General features: G+C 35.5%; 1 protein-coding gene across 1 annotated transcript; it reads right to left on the bottom strand.

The window, feature by feature from the left end:
- Nucleotides 1–208: 208 nt before the first annotated feature.
- On the bottom strand, nt 209–21,176 carry LOC106644048 (UNC93-like protein). Its single transcript, XM_014359394.2, has 9 exons — nt 21,043–21,176; nt 19,382–19,493; nt 19,214–19,269; nt 17,658–17,924; nt 16,197–16,483; nt 15,509–15,755; nt 3,389–3,548; nt 2,838–3,105; nt 209–728 (listed from the first exon to the last, which is right to left on the bottom strand). The coding sequence occupies exons 4-9, from the start codon at nt 17,900–17,902 to the stop codon at nt 472–474; spliced, it is 1,464 nt and encodes a 487-aa protein (XP_014214880.2). The 5' UTR covers nt 17,903–17,924; nt 19,214–19,269; nt 19,382–19,493; nt 21,043–21,176; the 3' UTR covers nt 209–471.
- Between the last annotated feature and the right edge of the window lie 5,496 nt (nt 21,177–26,672).

The raw sequence follows: 26,672 nt of genomic DNA, 5'->3' as shown, positions 1-26,672 counted from the left end.
ACCTTGAAACAGTAAACGTACGTATACAGTCGAAAATTAAGCACATGAGTATACAATTAGCTTTAGATTGAATGTTAGCGCTTAGACACGATGTAACATTACATTACGTATTAAAAATTAAAGCAAAAAGGAACTTTAGCCCGTAAGCGAATACCTGTGTAAAAGCTAGTAGGTGTCCACAAAAATTAAATAAAAACATATATTGTGGTACGAAGCAGAGATGAGCATTTATTTATTTATTTATTTATTTATCAACTCCATTGTCTTTATTCAGTCGTCAAGTTTACATCAACTTCTCCTTCCATTAAACGTATCCCTTGCCACCTTTCATTTATAAATCATAAAATTAATTTATAATACGTCTCCTGAGATCGATGAAAATTTTTTTATAAAAATATTGGCGTCGCGCGTATAAAAAAAATACTCGGTTTTCGAAAATGCCACCGTATAAAAACACAATAAGTCATTTAATCAGTATTTTTCGGCAGTTGCGACTAACGCAAAGTCCGCTTTGTCGCGGCTCGTAACTTTTTTCACTCGACCCGTGCACTCGATTATCAAGTAACAAGTCACGCCTACGATCAAAACGACCATTAAAATGTACAATTTGACGCTGGTGCGCAAATATGGACTGTAGGCGTAAGTGATCACGGAACCGGTAGCCTCCCACAGCTTGAAGTTGGAATAGCCAGACTCTTCCTTTCCGGGAAACAATATTCCGCTTAGCGCTGAAAAAAAAAAAAAAATTTTATACATGAAATTCGAAATTTTGCAAAATAAGTATATATTGAAAGAAACATGATCTACTTTCACCGTTGGAAGTTCACAAAATTTTCGTGCGCCGATAACGAATCTCCCGCGATAGCGTACCGACTACTGGCCAGTTACCATTTGATAATCACCGAGGAAGGGCTCGACATGAAAATATGTACATATTACCTACACGTTTTCCAAATAAGCGCGACGAAAAACAGAGTGCACTTTATGTACAAATTTGACCGGAGAAGCTTAATTGTGTTTGTTCTTTTTTTATTAGATTATTAATCATCATGTATAATTGATTTTATTTATTTGCTTGCTTGAAAAGAAACTACTCAACAGCTACTTGTAACGAGTTCCTTGCCAAAGTTTTGCCCCTCAAGGGTGATTGAATCGGCCAACAGGTGTGGTACCGAGTGACCCGACTGAATTACAAATTTTATTCCGGGAAATGTGGTCCACGGAAAGCGCCGCCGGGCCATTTCAACACGAACGCAATCAGTCCACCTTAACTTTGAATAATCCTTGTAAAGACCAATGGTACATCGACCACTGAATTATTCAGGCCGCTAACGAGGAAAAAAACTTTTTTCCCTTCCCCGGAGTATGTATACATCACCGATTGGAGTTTCTCGGGTATAATTTACAAGGTAATTAGAAACGGCGAGAAAATTTTCGCGCGTTTGCTCGATTGAATGGCTTCTATGTTGCGCGTATAAGCAATTTAATTCAATAACCGAGAGAGAGAGGCAGCGTGTTTCATTAGTATTTACTGCCTCGAGAGCGGAGATGATATTTAAATTTGCCCCGGTAAGCAGGTGTGTTTACCATTGCGAAATTTAATACGCGATGGTTTGGCAGTGAATCGGAACGCGAAGGAAAAACAAACCAAAATTCGTAATTGGTTACGCGAACCGTGAGATACATATCCAAGTTAAGATTATCGATCGCGCGTGTATGGCTCGTTTCAGAATTTATCTCGCGAAACGCAACGAATACCTAATGCGTTGTGCTTCCAAGGGAAATACAAATCCGATGATTCTTCCTGGATCCGAATGAATTTGCATTTTTCGCATCGATCCAATCCCTCGAGATTTTAGTAAGTTTTTCGAGAGTTCGAGATCTCAGTCCGTTTCGTACGATCATTTTTTTCATCACCGGCGCAAGGGATAACAATGCATCAAGCACTCGACGGGGCATGAAATACAGTACGTGCTAAAAAATGTTTTATACATCCCACAGCTGTTACCGTTTTCCGAGATGCGTCCATTCAAAAGTTTTTTGCTTCGTCGAGTCGACCATCCTATTTCATAGTGCGTGCACGAGGTAAGCAGGTCTAGATTGTACCAAACAACTCGACAACGTGATGGGACTCGGGTGGCCGGGGTACGAATAGCGTGGCGGTCAAGCGCCCGCTCGTACTTGGGGTCACGTGTGCGAGAGCCGAAGATGAGATTGCAAGCTTACTACGGGTGTGCTTCAATTTCCGGCGCCCCCGAGTTCTGAGGTTGGATCGCCAAAGGGGAATCGAAAAGCATAACTTTGACCACGCGTCACAAACTGGCGATGCCACGTCCGTCCTTTTATTCGTTTTGAACGAAAAAAGGTGTGCGTTAAAAAAAAGAATCGTTGAATAATGTCAAAAAATCCATTTTTGCTCGGGGTTAGCTGGGAAAAAATAACCCGTTGCTTTGAAAAACTCAAAACCTTAAAACAAACAAGCGCGACGGCTGACAATAGAATGTCTTCCTGGTGGAAGAACAGGCCAACCGATGAATAAAAAAAAAAGAAAAGAAAGAGCATGCAAATTCGGAAAAATATATCCGCACATCTGGTATTTTCTTTGAAATCTCGCGCGTACAGATGCCCTGAATAAAATATGAGAGGCGGCTGGTCTTTGTAAAAGATTGCTCATCCATATTCAAACGCACGCGGGTCGATTAAGTACACGATAGCAATCGATGGGACTCGACAGAGCACACTGGGCTCTAATGGCTTCGTTTATTTTTATTTGAGTTTCCAGCTACTTTTGGCCCCCACCGGCTACCGTATACCAACAGCAAAAAGTCCATACTCACCGTTGACCTGCACGAGCCAGACGGCGTCGCAGACTCCCCAGAGTCCCGAGACCAGGAAAAAAATCCAGCCCTGCTGGGCTTGGGGCCTCCAGAGTAGCAGCGCAACGAGGATTCCCAGGTGCAAGCAGAAGGCGAACAGCATAACCGGCATGCGTCCCGTTACCTTGACTATCGAGCCGATCGCCGGGGCCGCTATGGCGTTCACGACGCCGAAGCATATCATCACGTAGCCGATTTTGCTTATGCCCCAAGCGCACGAGACGAAGGCCTGTGCAAACAGTATATATTATGCGTAATTAGAGCTGCCATTGCGTGTACACGTGGATAATGATAGGAGTAATTGCTCTTATTACTTGTAAAAAAAGAGAAAAATGGGGGCGTGATTATGTGTACAAATTGTCGCAACAGCGCAGTGTGTTTTATTTTTCCGTTTGCAGTAACGAGATTTCATCGGAAGAACTGGGTGTTACATAAGTGTGATCGGTTATCGGGAGCCGGTCGATTAACCAGCTCGTTGGAGCGCAGATGACGGTGGGTAAAGTATGACTTACGGCGTTGTAATCGGCAAAGAGAAAAGCCTGCTCCGCCCCGATGAATATAGTGATCGGCAAAATGAGCTGTTGGCTTCTTTCCCCGAGCAATTCGAGGGTCACGGTGAGTAGCTTCAATCCGGACTTGCCGCTGGCCGAGCCCTTGCGGCCCCTGTCGTACCTTCGATCATTTTATACATCATTTTTAACTGGACGAGTCGTGGTGTCCCTTGTAATGCCCATGAGAATTATAACTACTTTCTTTCCCATTTCCATTAGTCCATAGGGACTGGAATGATATCGGGGCTTTTAAAAAATATTGGACGATCGGGAGGCCGAGTTTTAATTCATGTGCGATTGCACTTCGAGTCCTTTCATTTGTCAAATGGAATGATTGATACCGGTAAGAAAGCTCAACAAAAAAAGCGTCAAGAAAGTGGCTCATGAAAAATTATAGTCGAATAACTTTTTTGTATAAATTACTGAGTTAATACAAATTGAGCGTCAAAATTATGTAAAATTCAAGAATCTGCTTACTTATTATAATATTCATAAATACAAGAAAATTGTAAGATATACAAGATTAATAAATTTTTAACAAAACGTTTGTGCGTTCGTGGAAAATTTAACAAATAGTCTAGTGCCATAACACAGGGTGACTTTACACTAAGTTTAACATATTTGTTGAGTTTAATTACTTTTCTCGACTGTCGGTCATAACAAAGAATCAAATATTAGTTTTATCAACCCAATATTACACAGATTGGCTCATAGTACCATGCAAAGCCGAAAATATATTGTAGTTACGCTGTAAATTAAACATTTTCGGCTGAAAATAATTAAAAAATTAAAAATCGCTGTATCTCCTCAAATAATGAAGATATCGCAAAACGGACGATAATTTGACAACATTAACATTTCAAGAAATGAATTTTCCAATCTGTTGTACTAAGGCCTATTGAGAAGATTAAATGATTGTTTTATTAGTTAAATGTCACCTATTTTACCTTATTACACTATGCAGAACTCAATAAAATTGGTGGCAAAGTTATAAGATTGGAATTTTTCATCTGGAAATAATCAAAAACTTAAAATCGCTATATCTCCGTAAATAATAAAGATATTGCGAAAAAGACGACGATCTGTGATCATTAAATTTCTGAAAATTTTTTTTTAATTTGTTGTACTCAGAACTATTTAAAAGATTAAATGATCATTTTATTAGTCAAATGTGACCCGTATAACCTCATTATTCTAAGCAGAACTCAATAAAATTGGTGGCAATGCTATAAGATTAGAATTTTTCATCTGGAAATTATCGTAAACTTAAAATCGCTATATCTCCGTAAATATTGAAAATATCGCGAAAAGGACGATGATCTGTGATCATTAAATTTCTAAAAATTTTTTTTTTGTCTGTTGTGCTGAGACCTTTTTAAAAGATTAAATAATTGTTTTATTAGTCAAATGTCACTCATTTTACCTTATTATACTATGCAGAACTCAATAAAATTGGTGGCAATGCTATAAGATTAGAATTTTTCATCTGGAAATTATCGTAAACTTAAAATCGCTATATCTCCGTAAATATTAAAGATATCGCGAAAAGGACGATGATCTGTGATCATTAAATTTCTAAAAATTTTTTTTTTGTCTGTTGTGCTGAGACCTTTTTAAAAGATTAAATAATTGTTTTATTAGTCAAATGTCACTCATTTTACCTTATTATACTATGCAGAACTCAATAAAATTGGTGGCAATGCTATAAGATTAGAATTTTTCATCTGGAAATTATCGTAAACTTAAAATCGCTATATCTCCGTAAATATTGAAGATATCGGGAAAAGGACGATGATCTGTGATCATTAAATTTCTAAAAATTTTTTTTTTGTCTGTTGTACTGAGGCCTTTTTAAAAAATAAATAATTGTTTTATGAGTCAAATGTGACCCATATAACCTTATTATACTATGCGGAACTCAATAAAATTGGTGGCAATGCTATAAGATTGGAATTTTTTATCTATAAATTATCGTAAACTTAAAATCGCTATATCTCCGTAAATAATGGAGATATCGCGAAAAGGACGATAATCTGTGATCATTAAATTTCTAAAAATTTTTTTTTTGTCTGTTATACTGAGGCCTTTTTAAAAGACTAAATGATTGTTTTATTAGTCAAATGTCACTCATTTTACCTTATTATACTATGCAGAACACAATAAAATTGGTGGCAATGCTATAAAATTGGAATTTTTCATCTGGAAATTATTGAAAAATTAAAATCGCTATATCTCCGTAAATAACGGAGATATCGCGAAAAGGACGATGATCTGTGATCATTAAATTTCTAAAAATTTTTTTTTTGTCTGTTGTACTGAGGCCTTTTTAAAAGATTAAATAATTGTTTTATTAGTCAAATGTCACTCATTTTACCTTATTATACTATGCAGAACTCAATAAAATTGGTGGCAATGCTATAAAATTGGAATTTTTCATCTGGAAATTATTGAAAACTTAAAATCGCTATATCTCCGTAAATAATAGAGATATCGCGAAAAGGACGATAATCTGTGATCATTAAAATTTCTGAAAATTTTTTTTTTCTGTCTGTTGTACTGAGGCCTATTTAAAAAATAAATGATTGTTTTATGAGTCAAATGTGACCAATATAACCTTATTATACTATGCGGAACTCAATAAAATTAGTGGCAATGCTATAAGATTGGAATTTTTTATCTAGAAATAATTGAAAACTTCAAATCGCTATATCTCTGTAAATAATGGAGATATCGCGAAAAGGACGATAATCTGTGATCATCAAAATTTTTGAAATTTTCTTTTTCTGTCTGTTGTACTGAGGCCTATTTAAAAGATTAAATGATCATTTCATTAGTCAAATGTCACTCAATTTACCTTATTATACTATGCAGAACTCAAAAAAATTGGTGGCAATGCTATAAGATTGGAATTTTTTTACTGGAAATTATTGAAAACTTAAAATCGCTATATCTCCGTAAATAATGGAGATATCGCGAAAAGGACGATAATCTGTGATCATTAAAATTTCTGAAAATTTTTTTTTTCTGTCTGTTGTACTGAGGCCTATTTAAAAAATAAATGATTGTTTTATGAGTCAAATGTGACCCATATAACCTTAATATACTATGCGGAACTCAATAAAATTAGTGGCAACGCTAAGATTGGAATTTTTCATCTGGAAATTATCGAAAACTAAAAATCGCTATATCTCCGTAAATAATGGAGATATCGCGAAAATGACGATAATCTGTGATCATTAAATTTCTGAAAATTTTTTTTTTTTGTCTGTTGTTCTGAGGCCTTTTTAAAAGATTAAATGATTGTTTTATTAGTCAAATGTCACCCATTTTACCTTATTATACTATGCAGAACTCAATAAAATTGGTGGCAAAATTATAAGATTGAAATTTTTTATCTAGAAATGATTGAAAACTTCAAATCGCTATATCTCTGTAAATAATGGAGATATCGCGAAAAGGACGATAATCTGTGATCATCAAAATTTATGAAATTTTCTTTTTCTGTCTGTTGTACTGAGGCCTATTTAAAAGATTAAATGATCATTTCATTAGTCAAATGTCACTCATTTTACCTTATTATACTATGCAGAACTCAATAAAATTGGTGGCAATGCTATAAGATTGGAATTTTTCATCTGGAAATTATCGAAAACTAAAAATCGCTATATCTCCGTAAATAATGGAGATATCGCGAAAAGGTCGATAATCTGTGATCATTAAATTTCTGAAAATTTTTTTTTTTGTCTGTTGTTCTGAGGCCTTTTTAGAAGATTAAATGATTGTTTTATTAGTCAAATGTCACCCATTTTACCTTATTATACTATGCAGAACTCAATAAAATTGGTGGCAAAATTATAAGATTAAAATTTTTTATCTAGAAATGATTGAAAACTTCAAATCGCTATATCTCTGTAAATAATGGAGATATCGCGAAAAGGACGATAATCTGTGATCATTAAATTTCTGAAAATTTTTTTTTTTGTCTGTTGTTCTGAGGCCTTTTTAAAAGATTAAATGATTGTTTTATTAGTCAAATGTCACCTATTTTACCTTATTATACTATGCAGAACTCAATAAAATTGGTGGCAAAGTTATAAGATTGAAATTTTTTATCTGGAAATTATTGAAAACTTCAAATCGCTATATCTCCGTAAATATTGGAGATATCGCGAAAAAGACGATAATCTGTGATCATTAATTTCCTGAAAATTTTTTTTCTGTCTGTTCTAAGGCCTATTTAAAAGATTAAATGATTGTTTTATGAGTCAAATGTCATCCATATAACCTTATTATTCTGTGCAGAACTCAATAAAATTGGTGGCAATGCTATAAGATTGGAATTTTTGATCTAGAAATTATTGAAAATTTGAAATCGCTATATCTCCGTAAATAATGGAGATATCCTAAAAAGGACGATAATCTGTGATCATTAAATTTCTGAAAATTTTTTTTTCTGTCTGTTGTACTGAGGCCTATTTAAAAGATTAAATGATTGTTTTATTAGTCAAATGTCAACCATATTACCATATTATTCTATGCGGAACTCAATAAAATTGGTGGCAATGCTCTAAGATTAGAATTTATTATCTAGAAATTATCGAAAACTTAAAATCGCTATATCTCCTTAAATAATGGAGATATTGCGAAAAAGGCGATAATCTGTGATCATCAAAATTTCTAAAAATTTTTTTTTCTGTCTGTTGTACTGAGGCCTATTTGAAAGATAAAATAATCGTTTTATAACCCAAATCTCAGCCATATTACCTTATTATACTATGCAGAACTCAATAAAATTGGTGGCAATGCTCTTAGATTAGAATATTTTATCTAGAAATTATCGAGAACTCGAAATCGCTATATCTCCGTAAATAATGGAGATATCGCGAAAAGGGCGATAATCTGTGATCATGAGAATATCTAAAAATTTTTTTTTCAATCTGTTGTACTAAAGCTTATTTAAAAGATTAAATGATTGTTTCATTAGTCAAATGTCCCCCATATTACCTCATTATACTATGCGGAACTCAATTAAATTGGTGGCAATGCTATAAGATTAGAATTTTTTATCGAGAAATTATTGAAAACTTAAAATCGCTATATCTCCGTAAATATTGGAGATATCGCGAAAAAGACGATAATCTGTGATCATTAATTTCCTGAAAATTTTTTTTCTGTCTGTTCTAAGGCCTATTTAAAAGATTAAATGATTGTTTTATTAGTCAAATGTCACCCATATTACCTTATTATACTATGCGGAACTTAATAAAATTGGTGGCAATGCTATAAGATTGGAATTTTTCATCTGGAAATTATCGAAAACTTCCAATCGCTATATCTCCGTAAATAATGGAGATATCGCAAAAAGGACGATAATCTGTGATCATAAAAATTTGTGAAAATTTTTTTTTCTGTCTGTTGTACTGAGGCCTATTTAAAAGATTAAATGATCGTTTTATTACCAAAATCTTAGCAATATAACCTTATTATTCTATGCAGAATTCAATAAAATTGGTGGCAATGCTACAAGATTGGAATTTTTTATCTATAAATTATCGTAAACTTAAAATCGCTATATCTCCGTAAATAATGGAGTTTCCGCAAAAAAAACGATGATCTGTGATCATTAAATTTCTGAAAATTTTTTCTTTAATCTGTTGTACTAAGGCCTTTCTGAAAGATTAAATGATTGTTTTATTAGTCAAATGTCACCCATTTTACCTTATTATACTATGCAGAACTCAATAAAATTGGTGGCAAAGTTATAAGATTGGAATTTTTCATCTGGAAATAATCAAAAACTTAAAATCGCTATATCTCCGTAAATAATAAAGATATTGCGAAAAAGACGACGATCTGTGATCATTAAATTTCTGAAAATTTTTTTTTAATTTGTTGTACTCAGAACTATTTAAAAGATTAAATGATCATTTTATTAGTCAAATGTGACCCATATAACGTCATTATTCTATGCAGAACTCAATAAAATTGGTGGCAATGCTATAAGCTTAGAATTTTTCATCTGGAAATTATCGTAAACTTAAAATCGCTATATCTCCGTAAATATTGAAGATATCGCGAAAAGGACGATGATCTGTGATCATTAAATTTCTAAAAATTTTTTTTTTGTCTGTTGTGCTGAGGCCTTTTTAAAAGATTAAATAATTGTTTTATTAGTCAAATGTCACTTATTTTACCTTATTATACTATGCAGAACTCAATAAAATTGGTGGCAATGCTATAAGATTAGAATTTTTCATCTGGAAATTATCGTAAACTTAAAATCGCTATATCTCCGTAAATATTGAAGATATCGGGAAAAGGACGATGATCTGTGATCATTAAATTTCTAAAAATTTTTTTTTTGTCTGTTATACTGAGGCCTTTTTAAAAGACTAAATGATTGTTTTATTAGTCAAATGTCACTCATTTTACCTTATTATACTATGCAGAACACAATAAAATTGGTGGCAATGCTATAAAATTGGAATTTTTCATCTGGAAATTATTGAAAACTTAAAATCGCTATATCTCCGTAAATAATGGAGATATCGCGAAAAGGACGATGATCTGTGATCATTAAATTTCTAAAAATTTTTTTTTTGTCTGTTGTACTGAGGCCTTTTTAAAAGATTAAATAATTGTTTTATTAGTCAAATGTCACTCATTTTACCTTATTATACTATGCAGAACTCAATAAAATTGGTGGCAATGCTATAAAATTGGAATTTTTCATCTGGAAATTATTGAAAACTTAAAATCGCTATATCTCCGTAAATAATAGAGATATCGCGAAAAGGACGATAATCTGTGATCATTAAAATTTCTGAAAATTTTTTTTTTCTGTCTGTTGTACTGAGGCCTATTTAAAAAATAAATGATTGTTTTATGAGTCAAATGTGACCCATATAACCTTATTATACTATGCGGAACTCAATAAAATTAGTGGCAATGCTATAAGATTGGAATTTTTCATCTGGAAATTATCGAAAACTAAAAATCGCTATATCTCCGTAAATAATGGAGATATCGCGAAAATGACGATAATCTGTGATCATTAAATTTCTGAAAATTTTTTTTTTTGTCTGTTGTTCTGAGGCCTTTTTAAAAGATTAAATGATTGTTTTATTAGTCAAATGTCACCCATTTTACCTTATTATACTATGCAGAACTCAATAAAATTGGTGGCAAAGTTATAAGATTGAAATTTTTTATCTAGAAATGATTGAAAACTTCAAATCGCTATATCTCTGTAAATAATGGAGATATCGCGAAAAGGACGATAATCTGTGATCATCAAAATTTTTGAAATTTTCTTTTTCTGTCTGTTGTACTGAGGCCTATTTAAAAGATTAAATGATCATTTCATTAGTCAAATGTCACTCATTTTACCTTATTATACTATGCAGAACTCAATAAAATTGGTGGCAATGCTCTTAGATTAGAATTTTTTATCTAGAAATTATCGAGAACTCGAAATCACTATATCTCCGTAAATAATGGAGATATCTCGAAAAGGGCGATAATCTGTGATCATGAGAATATCTAAAAATTTTTTTTTTAATCTGTTGTACTAAAGCTTATTTAAAAGATTAAATGATTGTTTCATTAGTCAAATGTCCCCCATATTACCTCATTATACTATGCGGAACTCAATTAAATTGGTGGCAATGCTATAAGATTAGAATTTTTTATCGAGAAATTATTGAAAACTTAAAATTGCTAAATCTCCGTAAATATTGGAGATATCGCGAAAAAGACGATAATCTGTGATCATTAATTTCCTGAAAATTTTTATTCTGTCTGTTCTAAGGCCTATTTAAAAGATTAAATGATTGTTTTATTAGTCAAATGTCACCCATATTACCTTATTATACTATGCGGAACTTAATAAATATGGTGGCAATGCTATAAGATTGGAATTTTTCATCTGGAAATTATCGAAAACTTCCAATCGCTATATCTCCGTAAATAATGGAGATATCGCGAAAAGGACGATAATCTGTGATCATTAAAATTTCTGAATTTTTTTTTTGTGTCTGTTGTACTGAGGCCTATTTAAAAAATTAAATGATTGTTTTATGAGTCAAATGTCATCCATATAACCTTATTATGCTATGCGGAACTCAATAAAATTGGTGGCAATGCTATAAGATTGGAATTTTTCATCTGGAAATTATCGAAAACTTCCAATCGCTATATCTCCGTAAATAATGGAGATATCGCAAAAAGGACGATAATCTGTGATCATAAAAATTTGTGAAAATTTTTTTTTCTGTCTGTTGTACTGAGGCCTATTTAAAAGATTAAATGATCGTTTTATTACCAAAATCTCATACATATTACCTTATTATTCTCAGCAGAACTCAATAAAATTGGTGGCAATGCTCTAAGATTAGAATTTTTTATCTAGAAATCATCGAAAACTTAAAATCGCTATATCTCCGTAAATATTGGAGATATCGCGAAAAGGACGTTAATCTGTGTTCATTTTATTTCTCGAAATATTTTTTTAATCCGTTGTACTGAGGCCTGCTTGAAAAATTAAATGATTGTTCTATTAGTCAAATGTCAACCATATTACCTTATTATTCTATGCAGAACTCAATAAAATTGGGGGCAATGCTATAAGATTGGAATTTTTCATCTGGAAATTATCGAAAAATTCCAATCGCTATATCTCCGTAAGTAATGGAGATATCGCGAAAAGGGCGATAATCTGTGATCATCAAAATTTGTGAAAATTTTTTTTTCTGTCTGTTGTATTGAGGCCTAGTTAAAAGATTAAATGATCGTTTTATTACCAAAATCTCAGCAATATTACCTTATTATTCTATGCAGAACTCAATAAAATTGGTGGCAATGCTATAAGATTGGAATTTTTTATCTATAAATTATCGTAAACTTAAAATCGCTATATCTCCGTAAATAATGGAGTTTCCGCAAAAAGAACGATAATCAATGATCATTAGAATATCTAAAAATTTTTTTTTTATTCTGTTGTACTAAGGCCTATTTAAAAGATTAAATGATTTTTTCATTAGTCAAATGTCACCCATATTACCTCATCATACTATGCAGAACTCAATTAAATTGGTGGCAATGCTATAAGATTGGAATTTTTTATCTAGTAATCATCAAAAACTTAAAATCGCTATATCTCCGTAAATAATGAAGATATCGCGAAAAGGACGATAATCTGTGATCATCAAAATATCTAAAAAATTTTTTTTCAATCTGTTGTACTAAGGCCTATTTAAAAGATTAAATGATCGTTTTATTAGTCAAATGTCACCCATATTACCTCATTTTACTATGCGGAACTCAATAAAATTGGTGGCAATGCTATAAGATTGGAATTTTTTATCTAGAAATTATCGAAAACTTCAAATCGCTATATCTCCGCAAATAATGGAGATATCGCGAAAAGGGCGATAATCTGTGATCATCAAAATTTGTGAAAATTTTTTTTTCTGTCTGTTGTACTGAGGCCTAGTTAAAAGATTAAATGATCGTTTTATTACCAAAATCTCAGCAATATTACCTTATTATTCTATGCAGAACTCAATAAAATTGGTGGCAATGCTATAAGATTGGAATTTTTTATCTACAAATTATCGTAAACTTAAAATCGCTATATCTCCGTAAATAATGGAGTTTCCGCAAAAAGAACGATAATCTGTGATCATTAGAATATCTAAAAATTTTTTTTTTATTCTGTTGTACTAAGGCCTATTTAAAAGATTAAATGATTTTTTCATTAGTCAAATGTCACCCATATTACCTCATCATACTATGCAGAACTCAATTAAATTGGTGGCAATGCTATAAGATTGGAATTTTTTATCTAGTAATAATCAAAAACTTAAAATCGCTATATCTCCGTAAATAATGGAGATATCGCGAAAAGGACGATAATCTGTGATCATTAAATTTCTAGAATTTTTTTTTCTGTCTGTTGTACTGAGGCCTATTTTAAAGATTAAATGATCGTTTTATTACCAAAATCTTAGCTATATTACCTTATTATTCCCTGCAGAACTCGATAAAATTTGTGGCAATGCTCTAAGATTAGAATTTTTTATCTAGAAATCATCGAAAACTTAAAATCGCTATATCTCCGTAAATATTGGAGATATCGCGAAAAGGACGTTAATCTGTGATCATTTTATTTCTGAAAATTTTTTTTTTAATCTGTTGTACTAAGGCCTATTTAATAGATAAAATGATCGTTTTATAACATAAATCTCAGCCATATTACCTTATTATACTATGCAGAACTCAATAAAATTGGTGGCAATGCTCTAAGATTAGAATTTTTTATCTAGAAATTATCGAAAACTTAAAATCGCTATATCTCCGTAAATAATGAAGATATCGCAAAAAAGGCGATAATCTGTGATCATCAAAATATCTAAAAATTTTTTTTTCAATCTGTTGTACTCAGGCTTATTTAAAAGATTAAATGATTGTTTTATAAGTCAAATGTCACCCATATAACCTTATTATACTATGCGGAACTTAATAAAATTGGTGGCAATGCTCTAAGATTAGAATTTTTTATCTAGAAATTATCGAAAACTTAAAATTGCTATATCTCCGTAAATATTGGAGATATCGCAAAAAGGACGTTAATCTGTGATCATTTTATTTCTCGAAATATTTTTTTTAATCTGTTGTACTGAGGCCTGCTTGAAAAATTAAATGATTGTTCTATTAGTCAAATGTCAACCATATTACCTTATTATTCTATGCAGAACTCAATAAAATTGGTGGCAATGCTATAAGATTGGAATTTTTTATCTATAAATTATCGTAAACTTAAAATCGCTACATCTCCGTAAATATTGGAGATATTGCGAAAAGGACGTTAATCTGTGATCATCAAAATTTCTGAAAATTTTTTTTCTGTCTGTTGTACTGAGGCCTATTTAAAAGATTAAATGATCGTTTTATTACCAAAATCTCAGCCATATTACCTTATTATACTAAGTAGAACTCAATAAAATTGGTGGCAATGCTCTAAGATTAGAATTTTTTATCTAGAAATTATTGAAAACTTAAAATCGCTACATCTCCGTAAATATTGGAGATATTGCGAAAAGGACGTTAATCTGTGATCATTTTATTTCTCGAAATATTTTTTTAATCCGTTGTACTGAGGCCTGCTTGAAAAATTAAATGATTGTTCTATTAGTCAAATGTCAACCATATTACCTTATTATTCTATGCAGAACTCAATAAAATTGGTGGCAATGCTATAAGATTGGAATTTTTCATCTGGAAATTATCGAAAACTTCTAATCGCTATATCTCCGTAAATATCGAAAATATCGCGAAAAGGACGATAATCTGTGATCATTAAAATTTTTTAAATTTTATTCCCAATCTGTAGTACTTTGACTATTGAAGGGATTAAAGAGTTGTTTTGTTACTTTAATATCATCCAGATAAGCTTGTTTTGCTATACAGAACCTGAAAATTTTAGTGGCTACGTTATAACATCGGAATGTTTGTTTTGGACATTATCGAAATTTGAAAATCGCTATATCTATGTAAATAACGATGATATCTTGAAAAGGACGATATTCTGTAATCATTCAAATTAAAAAAAATTTTTTGTAAACTGTTGGACTTTGTCCATCCCAAACGATGAATTATTTGTTTGTAACTCATCAATATACTATAGATTAGCTCATTATACACCACTACGAGCATGAAAAAAGCAGTTCGGTTCGCGACCAATTTTGATATAAATATGAAGCGCGCGTAATCAATCACCAGCAACGTACGGGACGGAGACAGCACGTACATCGGTGTAAGTTCGAAGTAGAAGCTTGCAGGTGGAAAAACTGTGCCGGAGAAAGAGGGAGGAGAAGGAGGAGAAAGCCATTTGTTACCCGGGTGGAAAAGACAAGCCGTGGAGCGTAATAAATAGATTTCGCCAAGTTTTGCGGGTGCAAATAGCCTTGGAATAACAAAAACCGGAGGGAAGACAAACGGGCCCTGGGCAAAGAAAATGCAGTCTGTTATGCGCGTGTAGCGATACGAAAAGACGACGTTCGTCATCGGTGGTGTACCAACCTCGCGAGAGAGTCAACGCTGAGGGCGACGATGAGCGAGGCCAGGAGCATGCAGCAGAGGTAGATCCCAGCGATCAGTTGGATCCTCTCCGGTGGCGGTGGCTCAAGGTTTGGGTTTTCCTCCGAAGCCGAGGCCACCCCATAAAAGTTAGCTCCACACAGCTCGGCCACCAACGCCAAGCTCCCGTTGATGTTTTCGGCCGTCGCGTTCACCGATGCTTCCTTTGGCTCCAGCCCGTACGACATAACTACGCACGTGTTGGAAAACATGCACCATATTACTTATACAAGACACTTTCTTCAGCCCCCGATGTTTTGTTTTTTACTTTCCTTTCGTTACGTAAACGCGAAGCTCTTGGAATAATCTTCGATAAATTAATTCTGTCCCCTCTCGCGCAGATTTTATCGGAAATGGTTAATTGTACACGCGTTGCAACGAGAAATCAGGATTTTTATTCCCCCGGTGTTAAATAAGCAAAGACCCTCGACAGCGGGCGTATAATCTCCCTCCCGGCTCTTTTCTCCCGATGGGTGAATGTGGCGCTGTTTATGGAAATTCCAAGGGCTCCGTCGCGGTGCTATCCTGAATCGATTTGCATTGAAAATGTAGATGGTAATAAAAACAGCGATCGGGGGTATTTAGCAGGTGTACTTATAAAAGTGGGGGTATTTGTAAAAGTACGTCTGACCTGCGGAGGAGATGAGGTTGCCCCAGACCTGGGCCATCTGGTAGAACATGAAAAAGAGCCCGAAGAACCTCGTGACCAGGACGTCGGCGCTGAGCTCGGATATGCTCGCGTAGGCCTCGGACGTGACGGTGAAGTAGGTGCACTGGGCGCACCAGAGTGGCCCGCCCCCAAGTCCAACCGCCAGCCCGGCGGGTATCATCGTGTAGAAGCGCGGCCAGAACTGCGCCGCGATGAAGGGCATGTACGCGACGAACGCCACGGCTATCGTCCACTTGCATCCCAGCCAGCTGTGGCATTGTTGTTTTCACGGGGTTTTCATCATTTTCATTTCTCCCTCTCTGATTGTGCCACCACGCATAACTTTCCGCGTCATTTCGACTATTTTGCTCTGACGCGTGTCGGGTCGTTCATCACGATTGGTTTCCTTCGAGTGTCAATGTGGATTTTGTTTCTCGAACAAATCTGGATTTTATGGCAACGCGGGAACAAATGGGAAATCTCCACTCGGGTGATTTGTCCCGGGGGGAGGGAGGGTGTAAGCCGAGTGCAGAATTTCCCAACTACGACTTTGCCCCCCCCCCGGTTTTAATTTACACAGATTTAAGCGAGAAACAAATTAATGAAAATCCACCTTGGCTCGCGCACAATAGCCTCGTTTGTGAAAACCACTCGGAATCTTCGGAGTCTTTCGAAGTATTTCTATTATGCCTCGAATGACTCTCTCGAACAAATTTTCCGAAAGAATTAATTTCGAGCCCTCGTGATTATTTGCTCGTTTTAACGGTGAGCATTGTTGTCTATTTTTACATTTTTCACGAGTGAGTGATCGATCATTTGCAGGTCGAAAAGCCGATGTAATTATGGAAATGAGCTAACGATCGTACCTGCAACTATTATATAGCAAGCTAATTTTTTTTAATTTTTTTAAATTTCTGTACGGTATCATTCGATAAATTAAAGGCGTGTTCCGTAGTCTGTGGAATAATCAATACCGATGCCAATCATCATGAATACAAGATGTTGCATTTTAATGCTCTTCCGATAAAGTGGGCTAAGGGTAGTTTTAATCAAATGGAAATTTTTAATTTATTTTTAAATACCTCCGCGCAACACTTTTAATCATCATAAATTAATAATGAAGTGGCATGGTGTACCCATGGGGTTAATTTAATTTTATGCTCGAAAAATTGTAACTTTTTTTAACTCGCAGAATTTCATAAATAAAAAATCCATGTACTCCAATATACGTAATACATCTAATAAATGATTTATTGACTAGATTTTTACGATTCTTTTTATACCGATCGATTAAAATCATACAGTTAAATTTTCGTCAAGTAAAGTAATGCTATTTATTTTCCGAAACCGAGAGAAAAAAGGAATTTGATAGACCTCGCACTTTTTCCTCGACTGTTGTATACGATTGTGCCACCGAGAGTCACGAATTATGCTATGAATTACCTTATAATCAAGACAGGTAGAAAAATATTGCTGAAAATCAAGCTTCCGTAAATAGCAGCCAGAGTAAATGTGCCCAGGGATTGGTCAGCATTGACGGAACTCTGAAGATTGCTCGCTCCCATGAAGGCTGTAAACTGGAGCATGAAGGCGAAGCCAATCATCAGGATGTTTTTCATGATTCTCCATCGTTCGGCTGGTTGAAAATCCGCTACTCGTATTTCCACAAACTTTGGCGACGGCTCCATTTATACTTCTTTCTCCTGAAATCTTTGGAGAGGTTTAAAAAAGGGCGTAGTGTGTGTTTTTTATTTGAACTTGCGTTTTTTCAACAATAAATTTTGCTACTCTAGTCTGAGGTTCTAATTGTAAATTATTGGCCGCAGAAAATAATCTTAAATACCCGACATTCAAGTGGGCACCAATATTCGTGAATTTTAATATAATGTATGAATTTTTACAGTAAGTATATATTTGGTGACGTAAGTAAATTCCATTCACTTTTGGGATGATAAATCGAAAATGTTGGCCAAGGATAAATTCTGAGGTTATTAGTGATTGGCAGTGTTAGCCTTTTTTCGAGCTCATATCCTATCGGCTTTTTACTTTCCCGATATTGATGTAACGGACGGTAAGTCCGTATAAAAAAATATTTAGCTTTCGGTTTGAGATTTGATTGGTTAAAAAAAATTTCTCATTGACCTAATTTGTGAATAAAAAAAAAAAATCCAATTAATTCCATACGCAAATTCTAAAACATTTGCTATTTAAGTGTAAATGCCACTTTAGTAATAAAAAAATAAGCTACCATGACGATTTATAATGAATTTGAGAATTAATTCAGTCGAGAAGGGCTAAGAAAAATTAATTAGAAATTTTTTTTTTTTTATATATCTCTTCTTATCCCTCGTAACATCACCAGTTTAACGCTGTATAAAATTGTTGCCAGTAATATCCCATTCCCATATAGCCGGTAGAAAAAATTTTTTCACGCAAAGTCATTCGATGTATAGCCGAGCTTTGAATACCACTACGGTACATGGTACGGCGCCCACTGTCATCATGCACGTACGCCCGCGCGCAGCAATCACCCAAGTACTAAAACATTCACACCACAGGATATTACATCAATGGGACTGTGTGTATACAGCGGCTGCGACGGCGCACGCTATACGTATATGTGCAAACACTGATTACCCGATTGCCGCCCTAGGCGTCCGTGACGGAGTATCCTTGAATAAGCGGACCTTTCACGCGCGCCTCAAGCCTGCTTGGGAGCGTCCCACTGCTGGATTAAAAGATTTATCAAGCTAAATAATTAATCGAGATTTTCTCGCGTTGATTAAACAAATTTCTAATTATAACGAGGATTTCATTGGTTATTTTTAACTCCAGTGATGCAAAGCTCTCCTAATAGCGTTACAAGGATGTATTTTGCGTTAAATAAATGAGCGAGCGGTGAAAAGTTGGTTTTTTTTTTTTTTTTTTTTTTTCTACAACGTAAAATATTAATCAAATTGAAGCTTGGTGCGAAAAATAAGGAGAGCAATCCGGCTTACCTTGAAGCTTTACCGGAGACTCCCGGATTTACTGCACATGCATTTTGAAGGATCGCCTGTGAATCACAACAACTCGCTAAATATTCGTTATACAATATGTACTCGATGTTTGCGTTATTTGCTTCCGAATATAATACGCTTCGCTGCTGCGTTACTTTGTTTACTTACGGAACAAACATGTACAAAGTATTTGTTTCAGTGCACGAGTAAGTATCGACTTTGATGTTACGGATTTGAGTGCGCCCGCCCGCAGTATTTTTAAACGCCGAATGAACAAAACCTGGGGTAAAAAAAAATAAATCACCAGATTGATCAACAGTTTGACTTTACGATACGTAGCTGCAAAAGCGTAAATTTCACCTTTTAATAGTGCGTATAGATAAGAGCGAGAAGATTAATGTTTGACTAGGTAACGCACACTGATATACCGAGATGTCGTAGCCAGACAGTAAAATTTATTTCTTTATTGTGTCATTAAAAAAAAAAAAAAAAACTCCATTATTTTCAGAATTTTCAGTAAATAACGAAAAAGTTCACTTTGAGATCGCGTTATTTAAATAAAGCTAGTTGATCATTAAAATATGATTCACTTTTGTTTTTCCTTACAAGTCCATTAGGTGTAGTTACTGATTGAATACACGTTTCCTTTTTACTCTGCTGCGCTTTTATTATTATTATTATTTTTTTTTATAGCTCGACACATGAATTTATTTTCCCGTACTTACTGTCCCCGGAATGAATGGAAGATAGGATTAATCATAAGGTTGTATTATAGAGTTGTAAAACCGTACTCGAGTCGGCTTGGCGAATCAACTATACGACCTTCACGACTTGCGCGGTCTTGTTATCTTTAATACTATGTACATCAAAGATCTCCAATGCACATTTTTTTTTCTAGATTTACATTGGATTTTTTAACCGATAAAAAAAGCAATGTGATAATTTATGTACTGCGGATCACACACTTTCAACGGAAGGCATTGCCAGGTATGTGTCAATTTGAAAATTAATTCATTGAAAGTGTTTGCTCTACCTCGTTGCGTGATGAATATTTTCATCATGCAAATAACCAGGACGCAGTGAAGTGAATATTATCGAGCAAGTGATGCATGTGCCTGCAACCGCATAGTTCAAAAAGTTAACAGTAACTAGGATATAAATTCAAATTACAACTGTTAAATGAGTTTGTGAAACGTTGGAACAAAGGGATTTTATATTGTTTTTAAAACATTGAACGTTAATTTGAAGAGTCAGTTGCGTGAAATTACACGAGGAGCTTTTGATGATAATTGGTAGTGCACGAATGATACGATTTTGAGAAAAGAGGGGCATTAACGTGAGATTATGGACATTACATTTGTGCCACGTGCGCTAAGAAGATTATTACAACTATTAACTCCTATTACTCAAACGATTCACCGCGCAGTCTATAGGAGTTTATATGATCGGATTAATATTGCGATAAAATTACCTGATCGATTTTTTAAATACCCAAACATGTACTTATTTGTTCGCGTTAAAAATCGAAAAACAGTAAATTAAATTTGTGGCTGCATAGTATCGGTCTTTGGATGAAAATTTAATTTGCGAGCACTGTAGCGAAAATAAAACAGTTACTACAGAGATGACATCGAGACATATAGAAAAATTAAACATTTAACGCGACAAACTCGTCAATTCGCACCTCCATTGTAACAGATTCACGCGGCAGGATAGTTTAAATTGCTAAAAGAAGTAAATACATAGACTAAACTGAAAAAAACCGAAAACGGTAAATCAGTGCACGAGAGGTGATGTTTGAGGGGTTAAACGTAACAAATTTTACTTACGTGGGTTGGCGCAGTCTCCGCGTCAAGTGAGCATTACACTGTCCAGTGGTTGATGCTTGTGCTACACCGCAAGCAACGACGGTAGCAGGGCGCTCGGGCAGGAGACACTCCGCGCGCGATATTTGATCGAGAAAAACCAGCGATACGTTTGCACACCCGCGACACTTCAATTTCAAACTGAGCAGTATAGGTACGGTCACGCGTACACACCAACAGACACCTCCTACCATTCCTTCCCGCCGCACTTTCTGTTTTTGTCATCCGGCTATGTACCTATAAGCGAGTCCGTCTGTGCCCTCTTACGCGCTGCCCACAGCTACGGAGCTTCGAATCACTGCGCCTACGCTTACGCAAATTGCTCCATTATACCCATTTAGCTTTATCGAATTGTTCCCCAAGCAGTGATATTTCACGCGCCGAGGCCGGCTTCCGGCACGTGTTTTTTATAGTATGAATGTAGGTACGCCAAAGAAGCTGAAGAATCGGTACACATCGTAACGAGGAGCGGTATATTTGATCGGTATCGAATCAAGTGGGCCTTATGATGATAGTGAAAAATCAAGACTCGCGTAAACCGGTTTTTTCTACCATACGATCAATAATCCTGCAATCATTTGCACGAAGGGTTGTTCAATCAAAAGCCCATATTTATGGTGATGGAAAAATGCTCCTCCCGCATGTAATCAGATGCTGCATATACGACCTGGCATATTTCAACGTTGGATACGTATAGCGAGTCAACTGATGAATGAGTCGCGGCATGATTTAGTGAGATTAAGCGCGCTCGAGCGGACTTAATCTCAAATGCTCAGCGAGATTTTTATCTCCATCAAATATGGAAAGGTCATTTTTCTTTGTGTATTTGCATACACGCGACACCCGAGCCCAATGAAAATTCAGTGGCACGGCTTTTCAAAATAAATTCCATTATATAATATAAGAAATTGGCGCACCCTTTTGAAAAAAATGGCCTTTCGACGTAACGCTATGAACCATTGGGTTATTATTATACTCGTGACTACCCCTCAACATAATTTACGGAGGAAAACCGGTAGCCAAGGGAACAAAAGCATGACGAATGCTCCTATTATTAAAAAATATTTAATCCCCTTGATCACGTCGAGTATACACAATGTATATAATATACTCATCAATCGAGAGGGGAAACGTGATATACACTTGAAACACGTACAACGGGATTAATCACCAATGCCGTGGTAGATTTTTAGTCATCATTCGTTATCTCGACTCCATATTTTCTTGTCCGCCCTCGGATGATCCTTTTTGATGACGCAACGATCCCATTCTTAATTGCTGCACTTTCAAGGTGAATACCAGAGATGGTTGATAAATACAACAAAGTAGTTCCCGAGCTCTTAGCTGGTGTCGGAGTAAAGTTTGGCTTGCTCTCATGAGCGCGTGCATAAGTAATGGTATGGAAGGAAGGATGACCGCGGTGTGGGTAACGAAGCCGGTGCGGGACATGATGAGCCTGGGACACTCGGTGCAGCGAGTCTCGGGGGTAATCTCTGTTTGTTGTCACCGCGAGACGTCACTCTTCCGCAGATCCTTGCCGCAATTCGCAAAGTTCGCCCCAATTATTAAGGTGAAACGAAGTTTGACGCGTGTATACATATACATTCAATCTTACATAGTCTATTGCGGGTAATGGGTAATTGCAAAAGAGTCGGCCGACTATATGGTACACCAAACTCGAAAATATGCGCCACGCGGCCTTCTTTGATTGCAATTTCCGTAATGATGACGTTAATTCACTTCAAATTATAATTCAAGGGATCATCATCAGGCCAGGCTTTTAATAAGATTGCGGGGCTGCGTCCTCAAACTTTGAAATTTATGGTAATTGTCGGCGTGATTACTGGGCTATCAATTTGAAGTAATAATAATTTAATACTCGAGAGAAAATGCTAACCCGGAACGACTGCGGAATTATTATTATTATTGATAGGGAGCCAGTGGTGGAGCTCGACTGGGCCGCGGGTATGTGCGTCCATACAGTTATACGCGTGAAGGGGATTTCATTAAATTTTGGGGGTACGTAAATTCATCGTGGACCGTTTCCGATAGTTCTGGCGATAAATTACGCCGAGGCGCGACCGAAATTTTGATTGAGACGATAAGCCACGTGCTACCAGCGCATTAGCTCGTTTTCGAAAGCTAATACTCCGAAGATGCGCGGAAGATGAAGGGGTGGAGTAGATATATGGGCGAGCTGTGCAAAACCCGGCCCAACTTGCCGCATTACACCCTCGCACGCGACGTGTGCGCTGCGTGTACGGACAAATGCATCCGGTTAAACTTTGGTAATCACGTGTGCGCGACAGAACTTTATTGAAAAGTTGCAAAAAAAAAAAAAAAAAAAAAAAACTTTTCGTGTTTATACTTTCAAAGCTATGCCGTGTACCAGTCTGCCTTTTTTTTTCTGCTGTGGCCACCAAGAGAAGTAAAAAATTTTTTCAGCTACATTTTTCCTCTTTTTCAGATATTTACAGACATAAACTCCTAAATTACTCCCATTTTTATTTACTGGCTCGTTAAAAGTATAAGTAAACTAAACATGAGCGCATGAATGGCACGGCTGTTGAAATTGACACGAGGTTTAAAATTTTTACTGTAATTCGTTATTATGACGTTACCCACTTTTTTACAAACTGTTTAATAGTTTTAGATTTTTTTTTCATTTTCATACACGTACGATAATTTATTGATACATATTGATATTTATACATTTATTTCAACTTTTGGCTAAACATGATCTCAGATTTTCGTCACCCTTTTGAAGTATAAGAGTTTAAAAAATGTATTTTTTACTGTACAATAAAAATCTTCTTTACTCCCTGTACTTTCAATGTCAAATTTTATTGTTACGAAGAGAGTCTTTGTGTAATTAGTATACTTTTTTTTAGTATTTTCGAACTAAAGATCCACTATTTTTCATGCAAAAAATGTAATATTTCTCGGATTTTAGCACAGTGTGCGAGGTACAGTTTGACGGGTCCGTATAGAAGTGTACAAGTGAGAGCACTCGAATTTCAAAAATTTTTACACTGAGAATCAAAAAATACACAATTTGGCCAGTCACCACTCGCTTCGTGCAATAGTTGCGTAAATATTTTCATTAAATTCACGAGCATATAACAACCACTGAAAAAAAATTAATATATTTCATGGGAACAAAATTCAGAATTGATTTGTAATGATTATTATTTTTAAATTCAAGTCCCACTATTATGAATAATATAAATAAAATTGATAATAGAAGATTTTAGCATGGGATTGTCCAAGTACATAAAGGACACGCGCAAAGAGAAAATTTCAATTGCAAATGAAGTAAGTTTAATTCACGCTAATAACAAAAGAGAGCACTATCATTTGCATCGTAATAATCCACTTGGAACTTTTTCACGTCTCCCATTAACATTTCCCATTATATAAAAAAAAAAAAAAAAAAAAAGAATTAAAATAAAAAAAACAAATTACTTTTTTTTTTTGTGTACCTTTTACTCGAGTAAAACCACGCATATTGTGCGTGTGCTTCTCTGCATATTGATGAAGCTCTCGACATGCGTTTCCATCCAATTAAACCGAACAAAACGTTGTTTCCAAAGCGTTGAGTCAAATTAATCGATCAAAGTAAAAATCGTCTCACGACAAGTCGAGGGAACCAATGAATCAAAACGACAGCCTTCACCCGATCGCTTGTTTTAGAAAAATTTGCGATCGGAGCAAACGTATTTCCTCCGTCCAATTATGTTTTTCTGCTCCCAAGTAAAACGCCGAGAGAGGGAGAGAGAGAGAGAAGAGGAGCGGCGGAAGAGAAAAAGTTTGTGGGCTAGTAAATTAGAGGAGGTACGGCGAGAAGAGCGGCAAATGAAAGAAGTACAAAGTTATCGTTTGCCATTAGTTTGTGTGTTGGGCATTGTTTATTTCCCTCTCCTCCTTTCAACAACGGAAAGAAGCTCCGACGCGGACGAAGGGAAAGTGGAATTAAAGGGAAAAACTTGGGAGCAATCTGCATGAACTTTTACGCGGCGACTTTTTTTGATTTCGTCTCGCTAAAGGCCCGCGTGAATGTAGGCATTGTCTATAGAAGTATAGGCGTGCTTCAGTCGGACAAACAAGAAAAATAAGCTGTGGGTGGAAGGAGAAGTGGCGCGCGACAAGGGGCATGAAGAGCATGGGATGCCTCGGCTGAGATGGAGGGGGTGGGGGGTACGCGCGGTGAATGCCGGTGGTGCGCGCTGGGATCCAGAGGCAGCCGTACAAGTTCAACCCTTCAGTTAAAGCGCGCAGCCACGCTCGAGCGGAGCCTGGCTCTTTTACCCTGTTCGAGTCGCTTATTCGGGACCTTGTACTTTTTTGGCCGACCAACGAGTGGTGGAATTTTTGAAAACGCCAGTACAACTACTAACCGCAACGTTTTGAGAATATTTTTTTTTCTTCTTTCTATCTTTATTTTCAGTAATGTGAAACAACTTTTACCGTTTATGGCCAGCACCGCGCTTTGGTGGATTTTACCGAAGCCAGCCTGCCAGTGTGTTTAAAGGTGTTGTAGCCTAGCGATTTTATCATGTGACGTTGTTTGCCTTTTTTTCCTTCTTTGCTGGATGTACGTGCTACTATGGAAATTTTTATTTTTCAAATTGCATGTACATATATATTTTAGTGCATCAATCTGCTTTTTTACCAAAATCAAGCTTTTTCGTAATTTTTCCATGTGCTCTCTCGTCGTTAAATTTATTTAATAATAAATTCTGTATACTTTTTTTTTTTTTAATTGCACAATCTGTTTAACGTGATGAAATTAAATTTACCTAATTCTCGTTGCTACAATCAATAACTCTATGCTCGTTGATTACAATTGCCGTCTGCAATAGACAACGTCACTGTGACAATAGTACAAGACAATATCATTAGAATTGTTATCGTTCAGATATAGACATTGAAAAGTGTAATTAAAGTACACGTAAACGAATGCAATATCGTAGCTCAGTAATTGCGTTCAAGATTGTAATGTAATTAAAAATACTCCATCGGCGTTACAAAGCTCTGTACTGGGATTGAAATTAAAAAAAAAAAAAAGGAAAAAAACGCGCTTTTCCAGAGCATTATCGAGCATTACTCTATTATAGACGACGGCAAATTGAATTTCCAAAAAGTCGAAATTAATCGACTTACAGGACGAAATCGACGAGGAAATAAGGTCGTGAAAATTTAACCGGAGCTAAAAGCGAAAACAATAGGTAACATACGTATACACTCTACGTTACGGATAAACGTAACAACGCGCGCTCGCGGGTAAATTTACAATTTTCGCCAAAGTGATTGCTCGACCTGCACTACTTACCCCTCCCCCCTCCCGTGATACGATCGATAAAACGAAACGAAATAAGCCGTATTTAAGTCGCAATGTCCTTCGATGTAAGTGAGGTAAGAAGTAGCTTAACGAATGGTACGGGACATTCGACAGGGAAAAACATTTTATTGCCTCGTGAGACGTCTTTGCACCTAGAGGAGTCGTCAGCCCCGGCACTGCGAGCTTTTCATTGTCCTTGCTTTGGTTAACCTGCATGGATTTACGGCAAACGACTTTCCTCCAGCTATACATT

This window comes from Copidosoma floridanum, unplaced genomic scaffold (assembly GCF_036245765.1).
Source record: "Copidosoma floridanum isolate Cflo_tuat_1 unplaced genomic scaffold, Cflo_Japanese_pri ptg000030l, whole genome shotgun sequence".
Classification (NCBI taxonomy): Eukaryota; Metazoa; Arthropoda; class Insecta; order Hymenoptera; family Encyrtidae; genus Copidosoma; species Copidosoma floridanum.
The sequence above is the reverse complement of the archived record's forward strand: the minus strand, read 5'-3'. Positions and strand labels throughout refer to the sequence as shown.